This window comes from Protopterus annectens, chromosome 14.part0 (genome assembly GCF_019279795.1).
Source record: "Protopterus annectens isolate FY-2018-M chromosome 14.part0, PAN1.0, whole genome shotgun sequence".
NCBI classification, from domain to species: domain Eukaryota; kingdom Metazoa; phylum Chordata; order Ceratodontiformes; family Protopteridae; genus Protopterus; species Protopterus annectens.
In genome coordinates, this window is record NC_056748.1 from 271,086,839 (window position 1) to 271,112,089 (window position 25,251).

General features: G+C 39.5%; 1 protein-coding gene across 2 annotated transcripts in view; it reads left to right on the plus strand.

Annotated features, from left to right (window-relative positions):
- PLA2G12B (phospholipase A2 group XIIB) overlaps nucleotides 1–24,717 on the plus strand; it is a 58,628-nt gene extending 33,911 nt beyond the window's left edge. For both annotated transcript variants that reach the window (XM_044055985.1, XM_044055986.1), the window contains exons 3-4: nucleotides 2,790–2,955; nucleotides 21,486–24,717. In XM_044055985.1, coding sequence (XP_043911920.1) covers nucleotides 2,790–2,955; nucleotides 21,486–21,604 — 285 coding nt within the window. In that variant the 3' untranslated portion in view covers nucleotides 21,605–24,717. The remainder of the gene's footprint in view (nucleotides 1–2,789; nucleotides 2,956–21,485) is intronic.
- Nucleotides 24,718–25,251: the final 534 nt, after the last annotated feature.

Consider the following 25,251-nt stretch of genomic DNA (forward strand, 5'->3'; position numbering starts at 1 on the left):
AAAGACAAATAATCTGCTGCAGGAATGGAAACATAACCAGAAATAATTGGAAATTTTTGTGAAAATTTTTGAGCATTCAGGTAACTTTTGATTCTAATTATATTTATCTTTGTATATTGCGTACATCCATATAATTACTAACAGAATAAAGGATTTTACTTTTATGTTATTTACTGCATTCACACACATGTCTTCTAGCAAATGAAAGCCAAGGTTAAGAGGTCATTGGCCAAACAAGACATATGATGACAAAACAAAAAATAAACTTGTAACCAAAAACAAAAACAAAGATAGGCAGCAAGTTGTAGAATTCCAACCAGTTTATTGTTAACGCTTTCGTTCAGGAAATACATGAACTTCTTCAGACAAAGAAACCCCAAGAGTCCTCAGTTAAAATAAAACTGTCAATTAAGATGAGATAATTAATTATAAAACCAATTAACATAACTTGAAAAATTTAGAGAGCCAGTGTTATACAAGGTAAAATGTATATGTAAATAAATATAAATGCTTTTTTTTTTAAAAAAAATCAGCAACACTTTTAAAATCACAACACATCAACACATCAGTCTTATTACTTAATTTTCTTGTGTATATAAATTAATCTAAATACTGTTAAATGCTAGGTAACAACTTGAACAACTCAAACAAATGGAAATATAAAATTTGTATAAATGTATAAAGATAGATATGTATAAATAAATATTTATAAATTCATTCAAGTATTAGAAAAGTTGTTATACAACCAAATATCATCTTTGTAGGGCTTTTAATTTCAAAATACATTTTATCGAGCAGTATTCATTAATCCCTGGTGGAACATGTGCATATGTTTTAATTTGCCAAACAAGTTCCTGCTCTTCAAGTTTTAATTCCCAGGGCCCACCTCTAATGTTCCTATTTGTTGTAATATTGAAAACTGGAATTTATGTGTGGGGTGTTCTAGAATGTGTCTAGCCAAAGCATTTGTGGTATTACCCCTACTAATTTGGTATTGGTGTTCATAAATTCTCTGCTTAAACATTCTTTCAATTTTACCAATGTAGTATCTTTGGCAACGTTGGCATAAAGCAGCATATACTACTCCTGCTGTTTCACAGTTACATTTTCCATTGATGGTGTAGATTTTGTTACGTATGCAAACTTTATTAGTTACCATAAGTTTTCAGGTGGATGTTGTAAAAGATTACAGATTGACAGTTTATGAATAATGCATTCCTTATAGTGGCCAATGCTCATCTGAAATGGATGCAATTCTTTTTATGCCTGATATCACATCTCAAGCTACCATTAGTGTATAGGTTTGATTCTCAAGTTAATAACTTAAATTATTTTTGAAGGAAGTTAATGACTGACTTCTCCTTATAGTAAGGGAAAGCTTATTCCCCAATGTTGAAAGGTATTATATAAACTTTTCTTTTGTTGAACTAAGATTTTATTTTTCTCCTGATCATGTGGTAGTTTTCCTCCAATAGCATGTTCCAGATACAGACTTTCACAGCAGTCTAGATAACACATTGGCTTAAATGCCAAGCGGAAGTGAGTTCTAAGTACTGTATAAGAAACACAGCATAATGGAAGTTTTTGAAGCCTTTATGAATAATTCACAATTTCTAACCCTATGATTTTTTTCTAGTAAGGAATCACTGCAAGTTCTTTAAGGTGGCATGTTTGAAAGATATGAACTGCAGAGTTGTATTCAGTTGTGAGTAGAATAAGTGAAGTACATAGTTAAATAATCTCCATGGAGTGGCTATATATATATGCCTCACATGGGCTACAGAATAAGTTTTCTGAACTTTAACAGAGACAAACTGGACAAAGGTTAAATAGCAGTCTGCTATTGCCCCTAGATGTTTAATTATCGTGTCATGTTTTTGTTGAAATGTGGTGTTCAGACAGTCATAAAAGTGTTTTAATGTTAATAAAATTAAATTATAAATACGTTACTAGGGATTCCTGTTTGAAGAGCTTCTTGAATTATCATGTTTTCAGTATAGTTCATAACTGTTAGGAAAGAATATATCCCACACATTTTGAAAGCATTTTGTAAAATGTGTTATTCTATTTATAGCAGTGGATCTGGAGTGTGGTTTCCAAAGTACAGCATAGAATGAGACTGTCGAAGACATCTGATCTTGGGCATGAATGAAATATTGTACATTACTATACTGTTAATACTTCACTAGTACTCATGATCTGATATTAACTATTAAAGTTCACTATTATTGGATGTGGGGCACTTGAATCTGTAGCCATGTTCATTAAATTAGCCATTAGAACAAAATATCTATACTAAGCTCATTTAAAACTTGACATCTAACTATGAATTATCAAAATATATTATTTTGGATTATTCTATTAAACTCTAAAATGCACTGAAAAGGGAAAATAATTTGGATGTATTTTGCAACATTATACTTACATAAAGTATAATATACTGCGGTGGTGGTGCTGCAGTAGCGTTGTCGCCTCACAATAAGACGTTGTCCTGTTCAATTCTCAGCTAGAGCGTCTTCTGTGTGGAGACATGCGTGAATGGGTGTACCTTCGTTGAAGGTTGTGCGTCAGGGCCGGCAACTCGGCACGTAAAAATCTACTGCCAATCATTAGCGGACCGGAGTTCCACTGTGGCGACCCCTAACAGGGAAAAGCCAAAAGACACAACAACAACAACAACATACTTACATAAAGTATAATATTTGCATTGTGCCTGCTTCCATTTTATCTCTATTGCACTTTCTGCTTACTGCTTATGCAATGTTTAACATCTTATATTATTTTTCTAGCTCGACATGGGAATCCCTGCAATGACAAAGTGTTGTAGCCAGCTGGATATTTGCTATGATACTTGTGGAGCAAACAAATACCGTTGTGATGCCAAGTTCCGATGGTGCCTGCATTCAATATGCTCTGATCTGAAAAGGAGTTTGGGTTTTGTTTCAAAAGTCCAAGGTGGGTTATTTCTAAAAGCATTTTCATTTTTTAGTGCTTACTTACTTTTCAGATATGTATGCCATAGAAAAACACATTAGTTGTAGACAGTTTATTAGACACACAGAGCAGACATACATCTTGGGAACTTGTTTTGCATCCATAATATTGTCTAATTCATTTATTCCAAGCCATATAGAAATTTTCTTATGCAAAGTTAGTAGTTGTAAGTTAGAACACTGGAATTACTCAGCATCAGAAATGCTTTAATAAATTCTGTAAGAACAGTACTAAAACTATAAGATGGTACTAACTGTAGGTTCATAGGTCTATAGGAGGTTACTAGGCTATAAGGGCCCTAGGGCCTTTACAAGCCTAACCATGTAAAAAAAACCTGAGTATTCTAATTGACCATAGTTAGATGGTCATTGTTACCTGAGTGATTCTCTGATCAGCACTGACTACACCCTTGGGTAAATTTACAGTCACCCATCCAAATGTTATGGTTGTAATTAAATAGGGTCATTGAGGAGCTCTGCTTCATGTGAAGCTGGAGCGTATTCTAGAGGAGTAGCAATTTCTGGGAGATACATTTATCTCTCCAGCATATTTTGTTGATGTCACAGGGTGACTTAGATCCCTGGAGTGAGTGACTCTTGTCCCATTTGATTTGCAGATGTGCAGCATCTCCATTAGGGCAGAGTCAGAGACTGCTCTGTAGGCCAGGCACAGGTCACCTCTCAGCAGCCTGTATTATACAGATTACAGTGACTGGGCATTCAGTCTTTTCATGTAAGTCACGTTTTGGAGGCAGTGGATTCTCTTGGTCACAAACCTCTGTGGTCTCTCCAGTTGCTGAATGTGTCTGTTGAGATGCATACAGAAAGGAGCATTGTACTCAGTTAGTGGTCTGATAAGGGTTGAGTACAGTAGAGTTATAAACTCCATAGTCTTGGATGCCATGCTCTTATTTATGAGATGCACAATGTAGAAGGCATTCCTTATCACTATGAAAAAATGGTGATCGAAGTTTAGATTGCTATCAACTTGTGTTCCCAAAAATGGTGATCGAAGTTTAGATTGCTACCAACTTGTGTTCCCAAAGATGGTGATCAAAGTTTAGATTGCTATCAGCTTGTGTTCCCAAAAATGGTGATCGAAGGTTAGATTGCTATCAGCTTGTGTTCCCAAAAATGGTGATCAAAGTTTAGATTGCTATCAGCTTGTGTTCCCAAAAATGGTGATCAAAGGTTAGATTGCTATCAGCTTGTGTTCCCAAAAATGGTTATCGAAGGTTAGATTGCTATCAGCTTGTGTTCCCAAAAATGGTGATCAAAGGTTAGATTGCTATCAGCTTGTGTTCCCAAAAATGGTGATCGAAGGTTAGATTGCTATCAGCTTGTGTACCCAAGTATCCCACCACTTGTTTTTTTGCTTAGAGGGTTGCTATCTATATCATAATTAGCATGGGCTACTTCTTTGCTGGAAGGAATAATGAGGCATTTTTTGCATTTAGTTTTAGTCCATGACATTGGCACCAATCATTTGTCTTCATCAGCCCCTTCTGTTATATGTTTAGATCATTGGAGGACTCAGTTATTTGCCCAGTTTGCAGTCATCTGCAAACCTGGTAAGCCACAGGCCATCTGCTTTTGCCTGGACCTCACATAAATAGATTCTAAACAGTAGAGAACCCAGCACAGATCCTTGTGGTATCCCACTGGTAACTGGTTTACTGGCAGAGCTGGACTCCCCAATTTTGATAGTGTGCATTCTATTGGTGAGCCAGTTGGTGACCCATCTAGTGATGTATGGGTTAATCCCCAGCTGGGAGAGATTCTCAATGACCCCTGAGTTGGGGATTGTGTCAAAAGCCTTGGCTAAATCAAGATAGGCAGTATGTACTGCTTTGCCCTCATCCAGGGCTTTGGTGACATTCTCAAAGAAATCCAACAGGTTTACTAAGCAAGATCTTCCCTTGATGAAACCAAACTGGGTCATGTCAAGAGTTTGAAGGTCACCTGTGTGCTTGTTGATAAGGTCCATGAAGATTCTTCTATGGCCTTACAGATAAGGCTAGTTAGACTTATGGGTTGATAGTTTCTTGTGTTGATTGATGGACCCCCTTTGTGCAAGGGGATTACTGTTGCTGATCTCCACACTGCCAGAACTAAGACAGTACTCAGGCTATGGTTAAAGAGAGTGCTAAGTGATTCCACTAGGTCTTGTTTTAGATTGTTTAGTAAGCAACCTCAGATGTTATCTGGTCCATTAGAGGCCATGTTTTTGGCCTTGGAGAGCACTTGTATGAACTGTTTTTTTGAGATACTCAGTAGAGGACTGGTGTCAGGAATGCTTTGGGGTATGGCTGGTGGGGGCAGGTGAATGAAGTTATTGCCAAATCTGTCAGCTAGCAGGTTGGCAATTTCTTCAGGTTCAATGTGAGTGGTACAGTCCACTATAAGTTCAGCATGCAGCTGGGCATTCCCTTTTAGGTTTCAGATGTAACTAGCCTTAGAGGACTTTACAAGATAGCTGATTTGCTTGTTCAAGCTGTGGAGGGTACTCTTCCTCTGCTGAGTAAGTTTCCTCTTGTTCTTAGATATCAGTTTATTTCTTTTGTTGTATAACTTATTTATACTTACAGTCCACCAGAGTGGCTTGTTTTTTTCAGGAGGACCTGGTTTTAGTTGTGTTAGGTACATCTGAGTCAATACATTTGTTTAAGTGGCTATAAAGGGTATTTGTGTACTCTTCTGCATAGGAGTCATTGTTATAAAATTTTCAGGTTTTATTTGTTCCTGTGGGGGTGTCAGGTCTGATATTTAATTCAAAAGAGACTGATTTATGGTCTAACCTTACCAGGGAGGGCAACAGACAGGAGATAGTGCAGTGTTGTTGGTGAGCACTAGGTCTAGGACATTTCAGCCCCTTGTGGGGGTGCAGACCAACTGTATTCCAGGAACCTCAGAGCGATCATGTTTGTGCTTGTGTAAGTCACCCAGTTGATAGAAGGATAGTTGAAATCTCCCATGACTGAAGAGCTTGGCTGTATACTGAGCAACTCTAGAAAGTCCAGGTAGGCATTGTGCTCCTCCTGGTTCACAGTGGGGGACCTGTAGCTGGCGATGATGTGAAAGGATATTTTACCTATAGTTATTTGGACCTGGAGTAGCTGAAGAGAGAGTCCTAAGTCTTACTGTTTTACCAGTCTCGAGGTGTATTTGAATTTAATGAAGATGGAAACACCTCCACCTTTTCTTCTTTCATGCTTGATTTGAGATCTGAACATGTGAAAGGCATTGTAGCCTTGTATGGCCAGGGTGCTCTATGTGGCCTTGAACCAAGTCTGCACAGACATCAGCATCTTTCAAGGTAAGGAATGCTTCCAGGGAGTGCAGTTTACTGTTTAGGATCCTAGCATTAAACAGCATGACCTTGAGTTTGTCTTTAGTGAATTTATTTAAGTCTGAAAGTTTGTTGTTTTGACATTGTTTAAAAAAAGCACTATGGGGGAGGCAAGCACCTTTTCCAGTATCCAAAAGCTTTGAGGAGACAGGTGAAGGCCATCTCTGGCAAAGCAGTTTGGTCTGTCGACCATGTCTTTCCAGGCTGTCAGATACTGGATCCTGCTAGAGTGACACCAGAAGCTAAGCCAATTATTGAAATCAGTCATTTTCTGCCGGTATTGTGGCATCATCCTAGGTAATGGTAGAATGCTGCTTCATGCTAGGGACATACCTGCCTGGGACACATAATCTGAGAGTTCAGTCGTCTGTTTTCATATAGTCCAGAAAGATATGTCTCAAGTCATTCAATCCAACATGTGCTATGATGGAGTCATAACTATAATTGTTGCTGAGTGACTTAAGTGCATGCCTTATTTGATGGATCCTGGCAGCTGACTGTGACCTTCTCCTTGTCCATCCTGGTGAGGGGACATCTGTGTGTCTCACTATTAAGTTGCCTATGACTAGAACATTAGGTTTTGAGGTTTTTTGCCATAGGGGCTTAATTGTTGCGACACTGAAATGTGTGTTGTTATGTGTAGTGGTGGATTCTGTTCATGTACCAGTATATGTAGGCCATTTGCGAGGTCTCTGATCTTTTGGTAGGCTTTTAGTGAGTACCTCTGCATAAGTGGGTTTATGTGCATTGACCTTATCTTGTGTGAGTAGAGAGGTGTGTATGCTGACAACCTGTTTGATGTTTTCTTTATTGTTACGTGAGAGGACTAATTCTAGTTTCATGATATAGTTACATCTCTCACATAGTTTATTTGTTTGCTTTAGGAGCAAATGGTTGTCAGTATATATAAGGCAATTGCTACATTGTCTCAGGATGCCCATGTCAATCAGGCTGGCTGGAGAAATGTTGGGAACTGACTGTCCTTAGATGCAGGTAATTCTTAAGAACTAATTTCTCAGAGGTCAAATTAGATCAGCTATTGCTCTGGGATTAACAAGGGGACTTATTCTGTAGATGATCAGGGATGAAAAGTGGGACATTGCTGCTCAGTGCTCAGCTGGGTGTGGCTGCATTGCCCACAGAGCAGCAGGGAACCTGGGTGGGTTTCACTGACTGGTGTCTATTGAAAAAATATTTTCTAGATATTTGTGTCTATACAAGGCACTGCTAACCCCCCTTGAGTCTTATATACAGGCAAAATTAAATCGTTTTAAACTAGATTGTCAATAGGAAATCACACAATGATCCTTCCTCCAGCAATCCCCAGCTCAGAGAAGGCACAAATTAATGCAGTAAAACAGTGAAATGCAGATGAAAAAGTGCAGACCAAACTCAAAATAAACTTAATTTCTTTCTTCTTAGCTTTGAATGGCATGCATTCAAGCAGAAACACCCTGGACTGATGCAAATGCAGAGCAGCTGATTAATTGAGCCAAAAAACAGACAAATGTGAGGCTTATTTACAGGCACAATTAAACAGTTTTAAACTAGTCTGCCAATAGGAAATCACACAATAATCCTTCCTCCAACTCAGACAACGCTATAGCAACACTCTTCTGCCACAAAAGTGCATGAGAGACATTCTTAATGTAACATGGCTGGATTTGGGTTCAAGTGTATGAAAAACAGACTAGATTCAGCAAGTCTGGCACTAGTCTATGCTAACTAAGCAATATTTCAGTGCAAAACAAGTGCAGATAATAAGCAGGCATAAACAGTAAAAACAGTCAAAAGGCACAAATTAGTGCAGTAAAAACAGTAAAATATAAATGAAAAAAAATGCAGATCAAACTCAAAACAAGTTTAATTTCTTGTTCTTAGCTTTAGATGGTTTGGATTCAAAAACACTCTGGACCTCTGGCAAAGGATGCCAAACACAGAGCAGCTCCAGTTAATTGAGCTTAAACCAGAACAAGGACACTTAGAATAACAAGCACAATAAGCCTTCAACTAGGAATTCCCAGCTCAGAAGGGCGGAAGCTAGCCTCTCCTCCCACAAATGTGTAAACCACAAACCTTTTTAATGTAAAATAACCGGCATGAACCCCAAGTGCTTAAACCAGAACTAAGACACTTGTAGAATAACAAGGCACAATAAGCCTTCAACTAGCAATTCCCAACTTAGAAGGATGTAAGCTACCTCTCCTGCCACAAGAGTGTAGACCACAAACCTTCCTTATGTAAGATAACTAGTTTGAAGCCCAAGTACTTAAATCAAAACTAAGAGGCTTAGAATAACAGTTACAATTTAATCAGGCTACTAACAAGCAGCAATAAATGTAGCAGAATAAAAGCAACTAAACACTTTTAAGGACAAGCACCAAAAAGCAAAATAAAGTAATAAAGTAGGAAGAAGCACAGATACAGTAAAAGCAATTGAATAAAGTGCATTTTTTTAACTAAGTGGGAAGGGAGGAAACAGAAGATAATTCAAGTTTAAGAGATTAAGGGGGTGAGCCTTCCCAACGGATGTCTCCGTACTCAGTAGAATGAGCTGATGAGATGGGACTGAGAGGTGTCCAAAATCAGAATTATAGTTAGGGCGGGCAACTCAAAAGCCAACATGTTTAAAAGTACAACAACAGTTAGGCAAGTGGGTGGGAAAATCAAATGCAGACAGAGATCAGCAATAATCAGGCAAGCAAGGAAGTCAAATAAGCACTCCATATAAACAAAAATGCCTCCAAAAAGTTCTAGTTAAAGGGGAATGCTGTTTCTCAGCTCCAAAATGTGAATTCAGGTTCATAGATAAATACTAGGCTAACTGCCTTTGTGGGTCATTCTAAGTATGGCCAATTCCCCTTAAAGGTGAGAATTAAACCCTGCACCTTGTGTCCATAAAGTATTAACTGTTATGCCAGCCCCTCCTAGATAAGTTTGCAGCTAATTACTATGCTAGCTTTCTTAATAGGCCATTCTAAGCTGCGCCAGTTTCCTCCCCCAAGGGAAGAATCAAACACTGTACCTTGTGTCTGTGAAGCAAACATCGTAACCATTTTACCAATCCCCAGTCACTGACATTAAGTTCTAAAATTGTCCTTAATAGTAGCAAATAAATCTTTAGCACTTAGTTGTGCCTGCTTACTATAATAATTTGATCAGGCACAAAGACAGTTTGATGTGAAGAAAGTATATCCCTGGCACTTGGCTTATAGGATTAAGGAACTGTTAATGAGCTGTTTCCTGTGGCCCAGTGGTGCAAGATCTGATTCCCTCAGCCTCTATTGCGTGCCTACCTGTATGTTTCTAAGCAAGTCACTTAACCAGCCACCATTCTCAGGCCAGGTCTGAGAATGGTCCATGGAGATCAGTGCTCTACCCCAGAAAGAAATACAAATACATCAATATGGTTATCTGCAGGATACTGGGACATAGTTTTAAAAAGGAAACTTGTAGAAGTTCAGTGCTAGCTCTGTATGATATGTAAATGGAATTATGAAATAAAAACACTGCATTGTATGTAATATGTCAAAGACACATTTTGCCATTAATAAAATCAGGTATGGTTAGCTAGCACTATGGATTAAAATTATGTTTCATGACTTCACTCCAGTATCTCAACTTCTTATGAGTGAAAATTCCTTTTTTGGGATTTTTTCAGGAGATTAATGTTCTAATGTTTATGTGATAACTCACCATTTTTGTGGAATGTAATCCATTTGCAGACATGGAGAATCTGGGATTTACTTTGTGAAACTTGACACTCTTTGTTTAGAAGTAGTGAATCTGGGCATGTGTTTGTTATTAGGTAATGCTGTCTTTACTAATATTAACTTTATAAATAAATCGCAGTAGGTACTCTTCAGTGGTGAATGTGTCATGCCATTGTTTAACCAGAATTTCATGTCTCTGCCCAAGCAAAAAAACAAATACTCCTGCAGGTCTCCTTTTATCTCATAAACTATCAACACTTCAGTCTTAAAAACAGCATTTTATTTGTTCTTAGTAGACAGGTGACCCAGTAACAGTGTACTACATGGCTACTGCCTGGGATTAAGGCTTGGTCACCAATAAGAATTATAGGAGTGTTTTATTTGCTATAAAGACTTATTGCATATCTTAATATGAAGATTACAAATAATTTATTCTCATACTAGTCACCATTGCAAGATTCATGATACCTGTCTCATGCCATTTTCAAGCATTGCTTGAAAGACAGTTGGCACCACTAATGTTAAATGCAAATTATGTGTAAGAATTTCTGCCACAAACACATAAAGTGGGTTAGGACCACTTTATTAATGGTGATCTCGATGAGAGACAATGCAGTGAGAAGCAGCCATTGAACTGACGATAACTGTGTGATGATTGGGGAGAGATGGGCAAAGGCTGCCAACCTAGTCAAATAAAATTCTATACATAATTCTATCAGCTGTATAAATAAATGTGAAATACAGGCTTGTGCTTTTAAATATAAGAAAACACTGTAAAATGTGAACTTCAAGATTGTTGCAACATCGCCATTTGCTGTAAGGAAAACCAAGCCAAGTATTTCAAATGTGTCTTTTAAAGTTGAAAAGATCTTATAAATGTCTTTAATGTTTTAGCATTCGGCTCCAGTGAGGCTGGATGAAAGTTTCATACCCATTGTTTAAGGCTAACGTTTATGACCAGAATTTAGATGTGGAAGGTGCTTTATTGCTCTAGTTTCTGCTAGAATGTATATGTGAAAAGTCTTTTATTGTTGTAAGTTTCTGAATAGGTGTTAGATTGCTAAATAATGCATTCTGTGGCCTGAGAACTCAGACCAGGTGTTAAAATGATGCAGTTTGTTTGCCTGGAAAAACATAAGTGTCAAAAATTATGTAATTTGGGGAGGGACCCAGCAAACATGTTTGTTAGTAATGTTTAAATACTATTTCTCACAAGAGACTGAGAGCATTTTGATCTTGGATATCCAACTTACCAGCACTCTGCCTTATGCTCACATGTAAGTTTTATCACTGTGATTTCTTGTAGGAATAGGTAAAGCTAGTAAAGATTAATTAGGTATTTTTCTTTGAAATCAGTCCTGTCCTACTGTATTATTTTAAGTTTCTGTGTAATCTCTGAACTCTTTGATATCTCTGTATTGTAGTAGTTTTGTCTTGTGTTTTAAGTATTTATTATTAAATATTTTTAAAACTCTCAACCTGTGGCTGATTTGTGTAGAGATGAGCTGTGGAGTACCTTGCATATTTATAGAGGTTATTGTAATAGGCCACTCTAAAGTAAGCCTAGGCTGTTAGTCATAATACCATTGGATATTAACATTGCACAGTAAAAATTGGACACCCTTTTAAAGGCCTTTAAGTAACTGATATTATTAACTGGGTGGTAGCAGTAATTACTACCGTATAGTCTGGGTGAAGGGGCACAGTTGGAGAATCTGTGTCAGCCTTTCCCAGGAGTGTCTGTGAAGTTGTATAAATACTTATCTCAAAGTGTGTGTGTGTTGCGTCAGCTACTTGGCAGTGACACATAGCACTGGTTGGACAGAGGGGGTACTGGAGATTTTAGCTTGCCCAGTTAGGCTGAGACCTGGACCCTATAGCTGTGCCAGTGGGGAATCTTTTTGGGGACCTGGTGAGCAAGGGAGCAACATAGTGTCTGTGAAGTTGTATAAATACTTATCTCAAAGTGTGTGTGTGTTGTGTCAGCTACTTGGCAGGGACAAGTAGCACTGGTTGGGCAGAGAGGGTACTGGAGGATTTAGCTTGCCCAGTTAGGCTGAGACCTAGACCCTATAGTTGTGCCATTGGGGAGTCTTATTGGGGACCTGGTGAGCAAGGGAGCAACCAGCCCCAGACTGATTGTGTTCTCTGTGTGCACTTAAGGGAAATTGTACTTTACCATGTGTATTAGTTATCCTTTTCTCTTCTAGGAGACAACCTCCCTGGTGTTAGTGGTGAAGATTGAGGCTCCTTGATTGCTGGGCCAGGGCACGGTCATCACAAGTGTTTGGCAGTGGTGGGATCTACTTCACATACTAATTGGCTTGTAGTGGTGATTGTAGAGTGAATTCCTGTAGCTTATGTACAGTGGTGGGATCTACTTCACATACTAATTGGCTTGTAGTGGTGTGGATAGAGCAAATTCCTGTAGCTTATGTACAGTGATCTCTAAACGTGTTTTGTACTCTAAAACAGCCACTCAGTGTATACTCAGAGCTCAGATCACAATTGTTTTATTTCTTTTGTTAGCTTAGTGTTAGTCAGGGTGAGCAGGCAGCATGTCAGCAGAAGAGTATGGAAAGCTGACAAGGAGCCAGCTGGCGGAGATGTGCCAGGCTAGGGACTGGTGCATTGAAACCTGACTAAAGCAGCCTTGATTGCAGCCTTGGTTATGGCTGCATCAGAAAACAGCAGCCTGGAGGACAATCAGACTGACAGTGGAGATACAATATCCCCGGAGAATAGACAGCTCAGCCTTTCTGCAGTGGACTTAAAAATCCAGCTGGAGCTAAAGAGACTTGAGGTGGAGGCCAGGCATATGGAACTAGAAGCAGCCAAGAAAATGAGGGGTCTACAAGCTGAAGAACAGGAATGGCAGAGAAAGTATAAGAGAGAAATGCTGACTCTTCGCCAGAGTCATGGCGGTAATGGGGAAGGGAGTAACCAGACCCCAGAAGCACAAAAGGTCAGTAAATTTCTTCCACAGTTTAAAGAGGGGGATAATTTTGATAGCTTCATTCATATGTTTAAGCCGGCATGTAAACAGTATGAATTTGACCGAGGGCTCTGGGTACGGTTCCTGACCCCCTTACTCCATGGTAAAGCTGTAACTTCTTTAGCAAAAATGCATGACACTGACTGTTTTGATTATACTGCTGTAAAAAGACATTTATTAGAATGTTTTAAGCTAACACCTGAAATGTATAGGAAAAAGATTTGTGAGCATAGACACAAGGCAGATGAAAATGTATGTGAATATGTTGCTGAACTGAGCACGTATTTTCATAGCTGGGTGAGTGGATGTCAGGTCACCACTTTTGAAAGGCTGACACACCTTTTGGTAAGGGAACAAGCCCTTGGAACTTTGCCTGTGGACATGAGGATCTGGTTAGCTGATAGACAGTGTGCTACTTCAGAGGAGTTGGGGAAGAAGGGAGACCTATACCTAGCAAGCAGGGCAGCCCTGCATGCAAAGGAAAGGGACCCCAGGTACTGCTCATGGGACTAAAGGAACCCATGGTGGGCAGCACAGACTGCCCCAACAAAATCCACCAGTAGCAGGGGAAGCCACTAGTCCAGGTACATGTCCAGGAGCTAGGGTTAAATGTTTTGAATGCAACCAGTGGGGCCATGTGGCATACAGGTGTCCATAGATGCAAGGTGGGGAACCAAAGGTGAGGGAGCCAGTAAGTGGGAAAGACAAAATGCCAACAGTAGGTTGTCTTGGAACAACAAAGATACCAAACTACCACCAGAGGTTATATCCTATTGTAGTGAATGGCAAAGAGGCCATTGCTAAGAGAGACACAGCCTCTGATATAACCATTGTAAAGCCTGCACTGGTTACAGAGGAGCTCTACTTGCCTTGGAAGTCTACTCCAGTTAGGGCTTTAGGAGGGATCCCATTCCAAATAGCTTTGGCTAGGGTTCACCTTGACTTGGAGGGTGGAAAAGGAAGCGAGCAAGTAGGTGTGATTGAGGATATACCTGCAGATGTCCTGATAAGGAATGATTTTGATAGTGCAGTACCCTGCACTTGTGCAGTTAAATGCAGTCAAGCCTGGAGACAAGCATGTAAGTCTGGTAGCCTGGGGGAGACCCAGACAGACTGCACACTTGCAGCCAGGACTGCTGAGGTGGTTACTTCAGGGGGGGGGAGCTGCTCTGTAGCATTGAGACTGAAGGCGAGCCATAGCTGCTTGTGAATACTGATTGTCCCTTGGACAGAGTGACTGCAAAGGTATAGGTGAGTAGTAGTACCCAGGCAGACAGTGAGGCACCGCTGTCAGAGGATGCCAGACCTCCTGTGGAAGGGGAGCTGGGAAGGGTTACAAGGAGAGACTTGAGACAGGCTCAGCTGTCAGACCCTACATTGCAAGGCCTGAGGCAGGTAGCTAGGGAGGCACCTGACTCTCAAGGGAAGGGGGAATCTGTATACTGGAACAGAGGGTTACTGTACAGAGAGTGGACCCCTGATGGAGGGCTAGAAGGTGAGAGAGTACAGCATTTGTTAGTGCCTAGAGCTTACCATCTGGGGCTTCTAGCCATAGCCCATGATATTCCCTTTGCAGGTCATATGGGCATAAAACATACAAAGAGGCGTATTATGCAAAACTTCTATTTGTCAGGAATTTCCAGAGATGTAACAGGGTACTGCAGGATCTGTGAGCAGTGCCAAAAGGTAGGCAAGGCAGGAGACAAGGTGATAGCTCCTTTGATGCCTTTGCCTGTGATTGAGGAGCCATTTCAGGGGGTAGCTATGGATATTGTGGGTCCTCTGAGTACCCCAAGTTCCACAGGGAAAAAGTATATCCTAGTGATTGTAGATTATGTTACACGATACCCTGAGGCAGTGGCTTTGTCCTCCATTGAGGCAGAGAAGGTGGCAAATGCTTTGCTAGAGATTTTCAGCAGGGTAGGTTTCCCAAAGGAAATACTGTCTGACAGAGGTACCAATTTTATGTCAGACCTGCTGGCTTGTCAGTAGAAGTCCTGTGGGGTGAAGCACATGACCACCTCCTACCATCCCAAGACTAATGGTCTTGCTGAGTGGTTAAACTCTACGATCAAGTCCATGCTACGGGCATTTGCAGATCAGTTTAAGAGAGATTGGGACAAATATTTGCCCCATCTGTTGTTTGCTTACAGAGAGGTTTCCCAGGAAGCCACAAGTTTTTCACCCTTTGACTTGCTGTATGGGCATAGGGTGAGGGGACCTCTAGATTTAATTCGAGATGAGTGGGAAGGTGAGTGCAAGTCTCAAGGAGTCTGTTGTGGCATATGTCCTGAACCTCAGGACAAGGCTCAGGGAACTCATGGGCCTGGCCCAGAAGAACCTGGCAGAAGCACAACAACAGAAAAAGGTGTGGTATGACAGGAATGCTTGAGCTAGAGAGTATGCTGTAGGGCAGCAGGTGATGGTTCTCATTCCTGTCAGACACAACAAGTTGCAAGCAGCTTGGGAGGGACCATACAAGGTGGTAAGAAAGGTATGTGATATTAACTACATGGTGGAAGTGCTAGGCAGACGGCAGGGGCACAAATTGTACCATGTTAACATGATGAAACCTTACCATGATAGGGAGGCCCTTGTGCTCAGCATTTGCAGTGGATTGCAGGAGGAGTCTGAGGAAGATCTGGGGACTGATCTCCTCAGTGAGGCTCGGGCTGACACCTCGGTGGAAGGGGTAGCAATGTCCCAGCAGCTATCTCCTACCCAGGTTCGAGAAATCCGAGAAGTTTTGAGGAGTTTGGGGGCATGTTCACCAGGAAACCAGGGAGCGCCCACCTGGTGCAGCACCAGGTGGATACAGGACCCCAAAGACCTATCAGGCAGGCCCCTTATAGGGTGCCTGAGAGAGTTAAACAGACTCTGAAGGTATAGGCACAGGAGATGTTGGAATTAGGGGTGATTCAAGAGTCCAACAGTCCCTGGGCCCCACCAGTGGTGTTGGTGCTAAAGAAGGATGGCAGCACCAGGTTCTATGTGGATTACAGGAAATTAAATAGTTACACAGAGTCAGATGCTTATCCTATGCCTAGGACAGATGAGACCGTAGAGCAGCTGGGTGGGGCTAAGTATCTTACAACCATTGATCTTACTAAGAGTTACTGGCAGGTGCCCTTGACTCCCAGTGCTAGAGAGAAGTCAGCCTTTGTGACTCCTTTTGGCTTGTATGAGTTCACAAAGATGCCCTTTGGGATGAAGAATGCTCCAGCGACTTTCCAGAGGCTGGTAGATGATATCTTAGCAGGAGCAGGAGGGTTTGCCCTTGCTTACATGGATGATATTGCTATCTACAGCCATTCCTGGCAAGAGTACATTCAGCATGTCAGGGAGGTGCTGGGCAGACTACAGAGGGCAGGGTTGACCATTAAGCCGAGCAAATGTCAGGTGGGTATGACAGAGGTCTCCTACCTAGGACATAGAGTGGGGAGTGGTAAGATAAGGCAATATCCTGCCAAAGTGGAAGCTATTCAGGCATGGCCTGCACCTGTTACCGAAAAGGAGGTGAGGGCATTCTTGGGGACAGCAGGGTACTACAGAAAGTTTTTTCTCAATTATCGTACCATAGCTGCTCCCCTTACAGACCTGACAAGGAAGAACAGGCCAGATAAGGTAGTGTGGATCCCAGCATATGAGCAAGCATTTCTGAAGCTTAAGGAAGCTTTGGGAGGACCCCCTGTGTTAGCCAGTCCAAACTATAGCAAAGACTTTGTTGTGCAGGTGGATGCTTCAAACTATGGGGTGGGGGCTGTACTTAGCCAAATTTCTTCAGAGGAAGAAGAGCACCCAGTGGTTTATCTCAGTCGTAGGCTCCAACCCAGGGAGGAATGCTATGCAGCAGTAGAAAAGGAATGTCTAGTCATAGTGTGGGCACTACAAAAACTTCAGCCTTTTCTGTATGGAAGAAAATTCACTGTGATGACAGATCACAACCCTCTAACATGGTTAAACAGAGTCAGTCAGCAAAATGCCAAGTTGCTAAAATGGAGTCTGGGGTTGCAAGCATATGATATGTCAGTGCAGCACCGCAGTGGGAGTAGCAATGTCAAAGCAGATGGGCTCTCAAGACAGGGAACGGGGTGAGGTACACCCAGATAGACCTGACACTCTGAAGCGGCACTTGTAAAACTTGCTTGAATTCCCCAGGGGGGGGGGATGTGACAATTGGGGAGAGATGGGCGAAGGCCACCAGCCTAGTCAAATAGAATTTGATACATAATTCTATCAACTGTATAAATAAATGTAAAATACAGGCTTGTGTTTTTAAATGTAAAAAAACACTGTAAAATGTGAACTTCAAGATAGTTGCAACATTGCCATCTGCTGTAAGGAAAACCAAGCCAAGTATTTGAAATGTGTCTTTTAAAGTTGAAAAGATCTTATGAATCCCTTTAATGTTTTGCCATTTGGCTCCAGTGCATCTGGATGAAGGTTTCATGCCCATTGTTTTAAAGCTAAAGTTTATGACCAGAATTTAGATGTGGAAGGTGCTTTATTATTCTAGTTTCTGCTAGAATGTATATGTGAAATGCTTTATATTGTACGTTTCTGAGTAGGTGTTAGATTGCTAAATAATGCAGTTTGTGGCCTGAGAACTCAGACCAGGTGTTAAGATGATGCGGTTTGTTTGCCTGGGAAAACCTAAGTGTCAAAAATGATGTAATATGGGGAGGGACCCAGCAAACATGTTTGTTAGTAATACAACAACCAGAAACCAGGATCAGTCAACAGAATTTATTCTCTCTCCATTGCTTTGGCACAAGCCTTCAAGGAGTACAAAAAAACTATAAAATGACACACACACACACACACACACACATATATATATATATATATATATATATATATATATATATATTTATGTATACACACACACACACACATACACACACACACACACACACACACACACACACACACACATACACACACACACACACACACACACACACACACACACACATCAATTATACAATTAAAGGCAATCAAGTAGATCAAAACTTTCCAATTACATTCAAGATTCAATCCCAAAGGGGACATAGTATTAAACTTTAAAATATACAGACTCTCTTTATACATTAGTTTCCTTTTATATACTTCATCTGAACAAAATCCTACAGGTAATCTTTCAAGAATGCTAGCCTTTAAATCATGTACATTGGAATTATGACATTTTGAAAAATGTTTGACCATAGGTCTCTCCGTCTTATTGTTTATTATATTCCTACTATGCTCCTGTAGCCTGCATTTAAACTTTCTTTTTGTCTCTCCAATGTATACAAGGCCACATGAGCATTGTAGGGCATAAATAACCCCTTGTGTTTCACAATTAAGTATTTCTGACGGAGACAACCTGTGTCCATTAATAAAATCAAATGTTCTATATAGGTGTGTCTTTTTATATTTTTTTGTACTCCTTGAAGGCTAGTGCCGAAGCGCTGCAGAGAGAATAAATTCTGTTGACTGATCCTGGTTTCTGGTTGTTGTATTTCTATCTGTGCATTTTCGTTTGGTTGTTTCTATGTTTGTTAGTAATGTTTAAATACTATTTCTCACAAGAGACTGAGAGCATTTTCATCTTGGATATCCAACTTACCAGCACTCTGCCTTATGCTCACATGTAAGTTTTAGCACTTTGATTTCGTGTAGGAATAGTTAAAGCTAGGAAAGATTAATTAGGTATTTTTCTTTGAAATCAGACCTGCCCTACTGTATTCTTTTAAGTTTTTGTGTGATCCCTGAACTCTTAAATATTTCTGTGGTGTAGTAGTTTTGTCTTGTGTTTTAAGTATTTATTATTAAATATTTTTTAAACCTTTCATGTGTGTCTGATTTGTGTAGAGATAATCTCTAGAGTACATTGCAGATTTATAGAGGTTATTGTAACAGGCCACTCTAAAGTAAGCCTTGACTGTTAGTCATATTACCATTGGATATTAATATTGCACAGTAATAATTGGACACCCTTTTAAGGGCCTTTTAGTAGCTGATATTATTAACTGGGTGGTGGCAGTAATTACTACTGTATAGTCTGGGTAAAGAGGCACAGTTGGAGAATCTGTGTCAGCCTTTCCCAGGAGTGTCTGTGAAGTTGTATAAATGCTTATCTCAAAGTGTGTGTGTGTTGTGTCAGCTACTTGGTAGGGACACAAAACAGTGGTTGGACAGAGAGGGTACTGGAGGTTTTAGCTTGCCCAGTTAGGCTGAGACCTGGACCCTATAGCTGTGCCAGTGGGGAGTCTTATTGGGGACCTGGTGAGCAAGGGAGCAACCAGCCTAGCCCCAGACTGACTGTATTCTCTATGTGCACTTAAGGGAAATTGTACTTTACTGTGTGTATTAGTTATCCTTTTCTCTTCTAGGAGATGACCTCCCTTGTGTTAGTGGTGAGGATTGAGGCTCCTTGATTGCTGGGCCAGGGCACGGTTATCACAATCTGTACACTGATATGCACATAAGAAATCACTTTAAAAGTGTTTTCATAGGGGAGCAAACCTCCTTTATCCTCTACATTAGGGACATCAATCCTAATTCAGTTGCTGAATATATGCATATATATATATTATATATACAGAGTGAGAGAGAAAGAGAGGCTTACAATTGTGGTATTCTCTACTGCATGTGCTGGGTGCAAATTAGCATCCTGGGGGGAAGTCAGTTTATCAAATTCTTGTTGAGTAAGGTTCACTACAACTGATAATATATGTATCACTACAAAGGAAAGATGGGTGTTTATAAGTCCTTCTGAAGAGCTGTGTGGGAGTAACGCTTCAACTATAAACTGACACTTTTTTATTTTTTCTTGTTTTTGAAATATGCACTACAAAGATTAGGTGTTGATCCAGACGCATAACAGCATGCAAGTAGGAAGACAGAGCGTTTGCTCCAATGTCATCAAGTCTTGTTGCCTTAAGCAGTAATTTTTGGTATAGGGAACTTTGGCTTTACAAATTTTGTTTTGGTAGCATCTAGAGTGACCTATTTCAATAAGAAACATTCTTGCATCTGATGTAGCCCTATTTGAAGTTTATCATGTAAGATTCTCAAACTCTGGGATAAATGCCAAATAAAGTTATCTGTATAAAGGATAAGACTTCTGTCTCTACTTTATACATATATATATGTATAGATCCCTATCACTTCCCCGAAGTTTCAAAACTCCAAAGACCATATGGCTGAGACCACATTTCCAGAGTTTTGAAACTCCGAACGCTTTGTATTGGGATTGCTGTATAGAGTGGAACTCAGGATTTTCCCTTTTACTTACAGTAGTGTGATCTCTGAGTTGTTATATTTAAGTAGCAGGGGGTTTCGGGGTGCAGGGGGGCTTGCCCCCTGCAAAAGCGCAGAGTTAAGTTGTTTTGTTTTATGTTTTTGTTTTTTGTTTGTGTTTTGGAGTTTCAAAACTTCATAGATATGGTCTCGGCCATATCGTCTTCGGAGTTTTGAAACTTCAGGGAAGTGATAGGGATCCTAATCTATATATATATATATATATATATATATATATATATATATATATATGTGTGTGTGTGTGTGTGTGTGTGTGTGTGTGTCTGTATGAGTTTGTGTGGGTACAGATGCTTCAGTCATCAGTGTGTTTGATAAATATCTGTTTAATCAACCACTTTTGGTTAACTAAACAAATGGTTGACAGGTGTGCACAATCTGACAATTCTTGGGGTTTGGAAATATTCCCTTTTCCAGATTTTGTGCAATCTAAGAGTTAGTGTATATGATTAGCAGGGGTTGTGTGAGCGTATAAATTATGTTTTTTATTTTATTTTTTTAAAGGTTGTTTCTCAGCATATGCATAGTAGCATGTTGACATTGGGATGTTGGATGTCGACAAATGCGAATGTCATTGAAAGCTACTGTTATTTTATATATATATATATATATATATATATATATATATATATATATATATATATGTGTGTGTGTGTGTGCGTGTATGTATTTAAAGAGAGTAGGCAAGAACTCAGATATGATTCCTGCTGAGTGCCTGTGTATATCATAGCTGCATTTGAAAATAGTAGAACACCTAATTTTTTACTCTTTGGTTTCTTAAATGTAGATAACTGGTATTAGGTTCACAGTGCTAGGTCCAACCATCACACATTGGTTTCCTAAGGTATGTTCCAGTGTATTCATGGTTTGGACTGGCATTCTCATCTGCAACATCATACTGGAACTCTTATTTGCACCTTTTAGTATATCAGATGGGTTGGTTTATTCAGCCAAGGTGTGCATTGGACATGTGGGAAAAAATGAGCACTTTTTTTATTTTTCCCCATTATGATATCACGCCAGCAGACAATGTTAATTGTGTGGCTGCTTTTAATTTCACCTCACTGCATTTATTTTATTAATCAGTCTTTAATTGTACACACTACTAACTCTAAAATGATTGTTTCTTACAGCCTGTGAAACAGTTGCTGATGCAATGTTCAATACAGTTTGGACCCTGGGATGCCGTCCCTTCATGAACAGTCAGAGGGCTGCCTGCATTTGTACTGAAGAAGAGAAGGAAGAGCTATAAAAACTGAAGTGAAGTTCACAGAGGACTTTCAGAATCCTAACTGTGTTTAATATTCCAGCGTTTGTCTGCTGGTTTGCTGACTTGCATTCCGGTCCTTTGTTTTTGATATATGGGACAATGCACTCACAGAGAACAGTGTGGATTGCTAAATCATGCTATAAAGAGCATAACTTTGAATATGGTGTTAAAAGTCGAGAACAATAAGAAAAAAACATTGGTGATGATTTTGAAAATTTTACTTTTGATTTATATTATTAGGATTTTATACAGTTCTGTCTTGTATTCCGATTTTAAAGCACATTCTCTAGGTAGCTAAATGTTTTTGCATGAGAAACAGTGTAGTTCCTAGAGATGAAATAAGAAACATTTCTTTGGTAAAGGATAGTTATGAGAGAAAGATGTCTAGGTGGTTTAGTGAACTATATTTTCTCTAACGTCATAAAACATTTTACTGTATATCAGGGTAGACTTAATTGGCTATGCCAGGATGCAGTATTACAATATTATGCCAGCTATTTCCCTCTAAAAAGCAAGATATGCACACATCTTAGATAGACTGTGGCTGGCAATGCCCTCCATTACACAGCTAAGCTTATTTATTATATTAACAAATGACTTGCGTCACTAGTTTCAATGACTGATCAATTAAAGAAATCCATAATTGTCAAGTATTAATTATATTTTAAAAGCTCATAAAATCTAGTTAAACTGAGGTACTGAACTATACAAGTTCAAATCTGCTTGTCATAAGTGGTCTGTTGTAAATTATGTTTTGTATCTACGCTGTGCTTTTCATTATTTAATTTTCAGCTTCCTTGCAGGTATATTTTCACTTTGTGAGAAAGACATATTGTATTTTGTTGCTGGAATTATTCCACTCATTTAATTATTCGTTCCATATAAAGAACTGAGTCTGAGCTTCTTGCATCTCATTTTAACATTGAAACCCACTGAAAACCAACAAGCATACAGAAAACATTATTTTTTTGTGGGGCAAGTCCCCAAATACTCCAATGTGAGGAACTTTGCCACACACATACCCCTCCAGCTTATATATATTAACTGTGTGGTCACACAGCCATGTGGAAAAACATCCCCATAAATATGATCACCGCCAGTGCACAAAGTACAGCCTCATACCGCCAGTATGGCTGTACTAAACCGTATTGGAGAAATGATAAAATATGATTGGGAAATTATCACTTGACAAACGGACACTTGGCAACAGACTGCAGCCATTGCCATAATAATAGAGGCACACTAAAATGGCACATCTAAACTAATTTGCAGACGCATGTCAACTCTCTAATTTTCAATTTAATGTGTCAGAAAGATCCCGATCTCTCATGCTAAGGGTTGCAGTACAAAAGCCCTGTTTCTGCAATGCAATATTTTGTGATTGAGAGACACATTCGCCACAATGAGGAAAAAACTCCTTAATGGCTAATTTGCATGTTTCTGAATCACTAACTACCCAGAGTGTAGATCATCATTTTCCCGTGGTAGTTAACATGTTTTGTAGCTGCATCTTGTAAGCACAGGCACCTCCCTCATTCATTCCCCCACACATAATACACACACACACACACACACACACACACACACACACACACACACACACACACACACACACACACACACACACACACACATGCCTACATTTGTTACATCTCAGTCACTGCTAACCTTCTCACATCTCAACCTATGATTGCCATATCCTTGGATAGTAATTTATTTATGTATTTATTTGCTAAGTGGGACGATGGACTCATATAAGGCCCTTTGTAGCCATTTCCTGAGCTACAGGACATAACACAGCAAATACAACAAATATTGAAATGAGCAAGTGAATAATGTCAAGAAAATAAGAAAACAGTTGACAAAAATAAATACAAAATAACAGTAGCATAACAATATGGCATAACATAGAACACATTATACTATGTGATCTAGAGAACATAATTGAAAACAACACAGAAATAACCATAGTATATAAGTATATACATATTCTGAATACAACATCCTTATAAAAAGTAATAAAAAATTATTAAAATGTACCTCAGTGGCAGTAAAATGTATCTTACATAAGCTGTAAGCCAAAACAGTATAAGCAGGACATTATTTTAATACACACAGCATGTTAACTAAAGCAGGGTGTTCTCCAAAAGCACTTAGGGATAAAAGTGTTTAAGAAGTCATCTCTAGATGTTTGCAGTCACTCAGCCTATATTCTTCTTCACAGTACACAAACTCATTGCCATACTCTTCACCAAACAGCAACTGGATTAGGTTTCAACGTAGTGATTTACATTCATGGATGTCGATCACATTGGACTGCCATTTTCCATAAAAATTCACTGCAGGTCTGACTTCTGTTTTCATATCAGTAGTGATTCTGTATGTGTTTTCTCCTCTTGTCTCTGTAGTTAGGCAATCATTCAGTTAGCTTATTTAAGTAAGGGACATGGGGACAATGCCCTCAAATGCGGATGGCAGTGGGGCTTGTCCCCTACAAAAAATATTTTTCATCAGGTTTCAATTAGATGAAGTTTAAACTATTTCTTCCTAATAGAAACTTGAAAAAATGTAGGGGAGGTGAAAAAATATGTGCTATGGTAGTTGTAAAATGTCTGTTAGTCTGTCACACTGCCAGTAGCTTTTCTACAGAGCCCTTTTGATAACCAGTTTCTCTGACAAAGTAAATATTTGATTACAGATTAAGAAAAATGCATCGTTGTACCTGTAAATGTAAACTAGACTCAAGCTACATGTCTTTTAGCCTTGATAACTGAGCTGACTAATGATCTTTCCTTTAAGTAGAGTAAAATTTAATTTTTTTTATTTAATATCATAATTACAGACCTGAGCAAAGGTTTACTTAATTTCACAGATTTGCAGACAACATTGTCAACTTGTATTTAGATATTTTCTGTGTTAGACAAGAGAAAAATTGCTTCCCTTTCATATCTTCTATTATCTGAGTGTATTGTATTTCTATTGTTTTTTTTTAAAGATAGTATGTAACAGTATTAACATTCTATATTTCCTTTGGTCCACTGAGTGCAGTATTTTATGTATTTCTGCAGTCTGACAATACAACTTGACCTCCTTCATATTTTCTCTTTGTTTGACTTTTGTACATTTTGTAAAAATAGTACAGATTTACAAGTTTCAACTCCTGGACAAATACAATTCCAAAAACTGATAATGTTGGTTTCTTGACTGCTGTAGTGAAAGGGACACGATGTTTATTGTACAATGCATGCTGTTTTTCAGATATTTTCTCTTCTTTGTGTTCTACATGGGTTCAGGCACCTAGGCAGCGAGACATTTCCCTGTGGTACATTTGACTGGGGACACATGGCTGAAGTGACAGTCAGCTGCAGAGAAATATGGCTGTTTGCAAATTCCCTGTGGGCAAAGAGAAGAATGTGTTGCCATGCCCACAACTTCAGTAATCAAATGCACATGGGGAAAACAATGTCCATGGTCCCCAAGGGAACATGAGACAGCAGGCAATATGGTAGGCATCAGCAGCAGGCTGGTCAGAGGGCATGTCAGTGACAGTAAAAATGCAGTGCACAATGGGCAGTGTCTTTATAATTGGTGTGTGTGAAGCACTACCCCCTTCACAGTGTCTGGGGAAC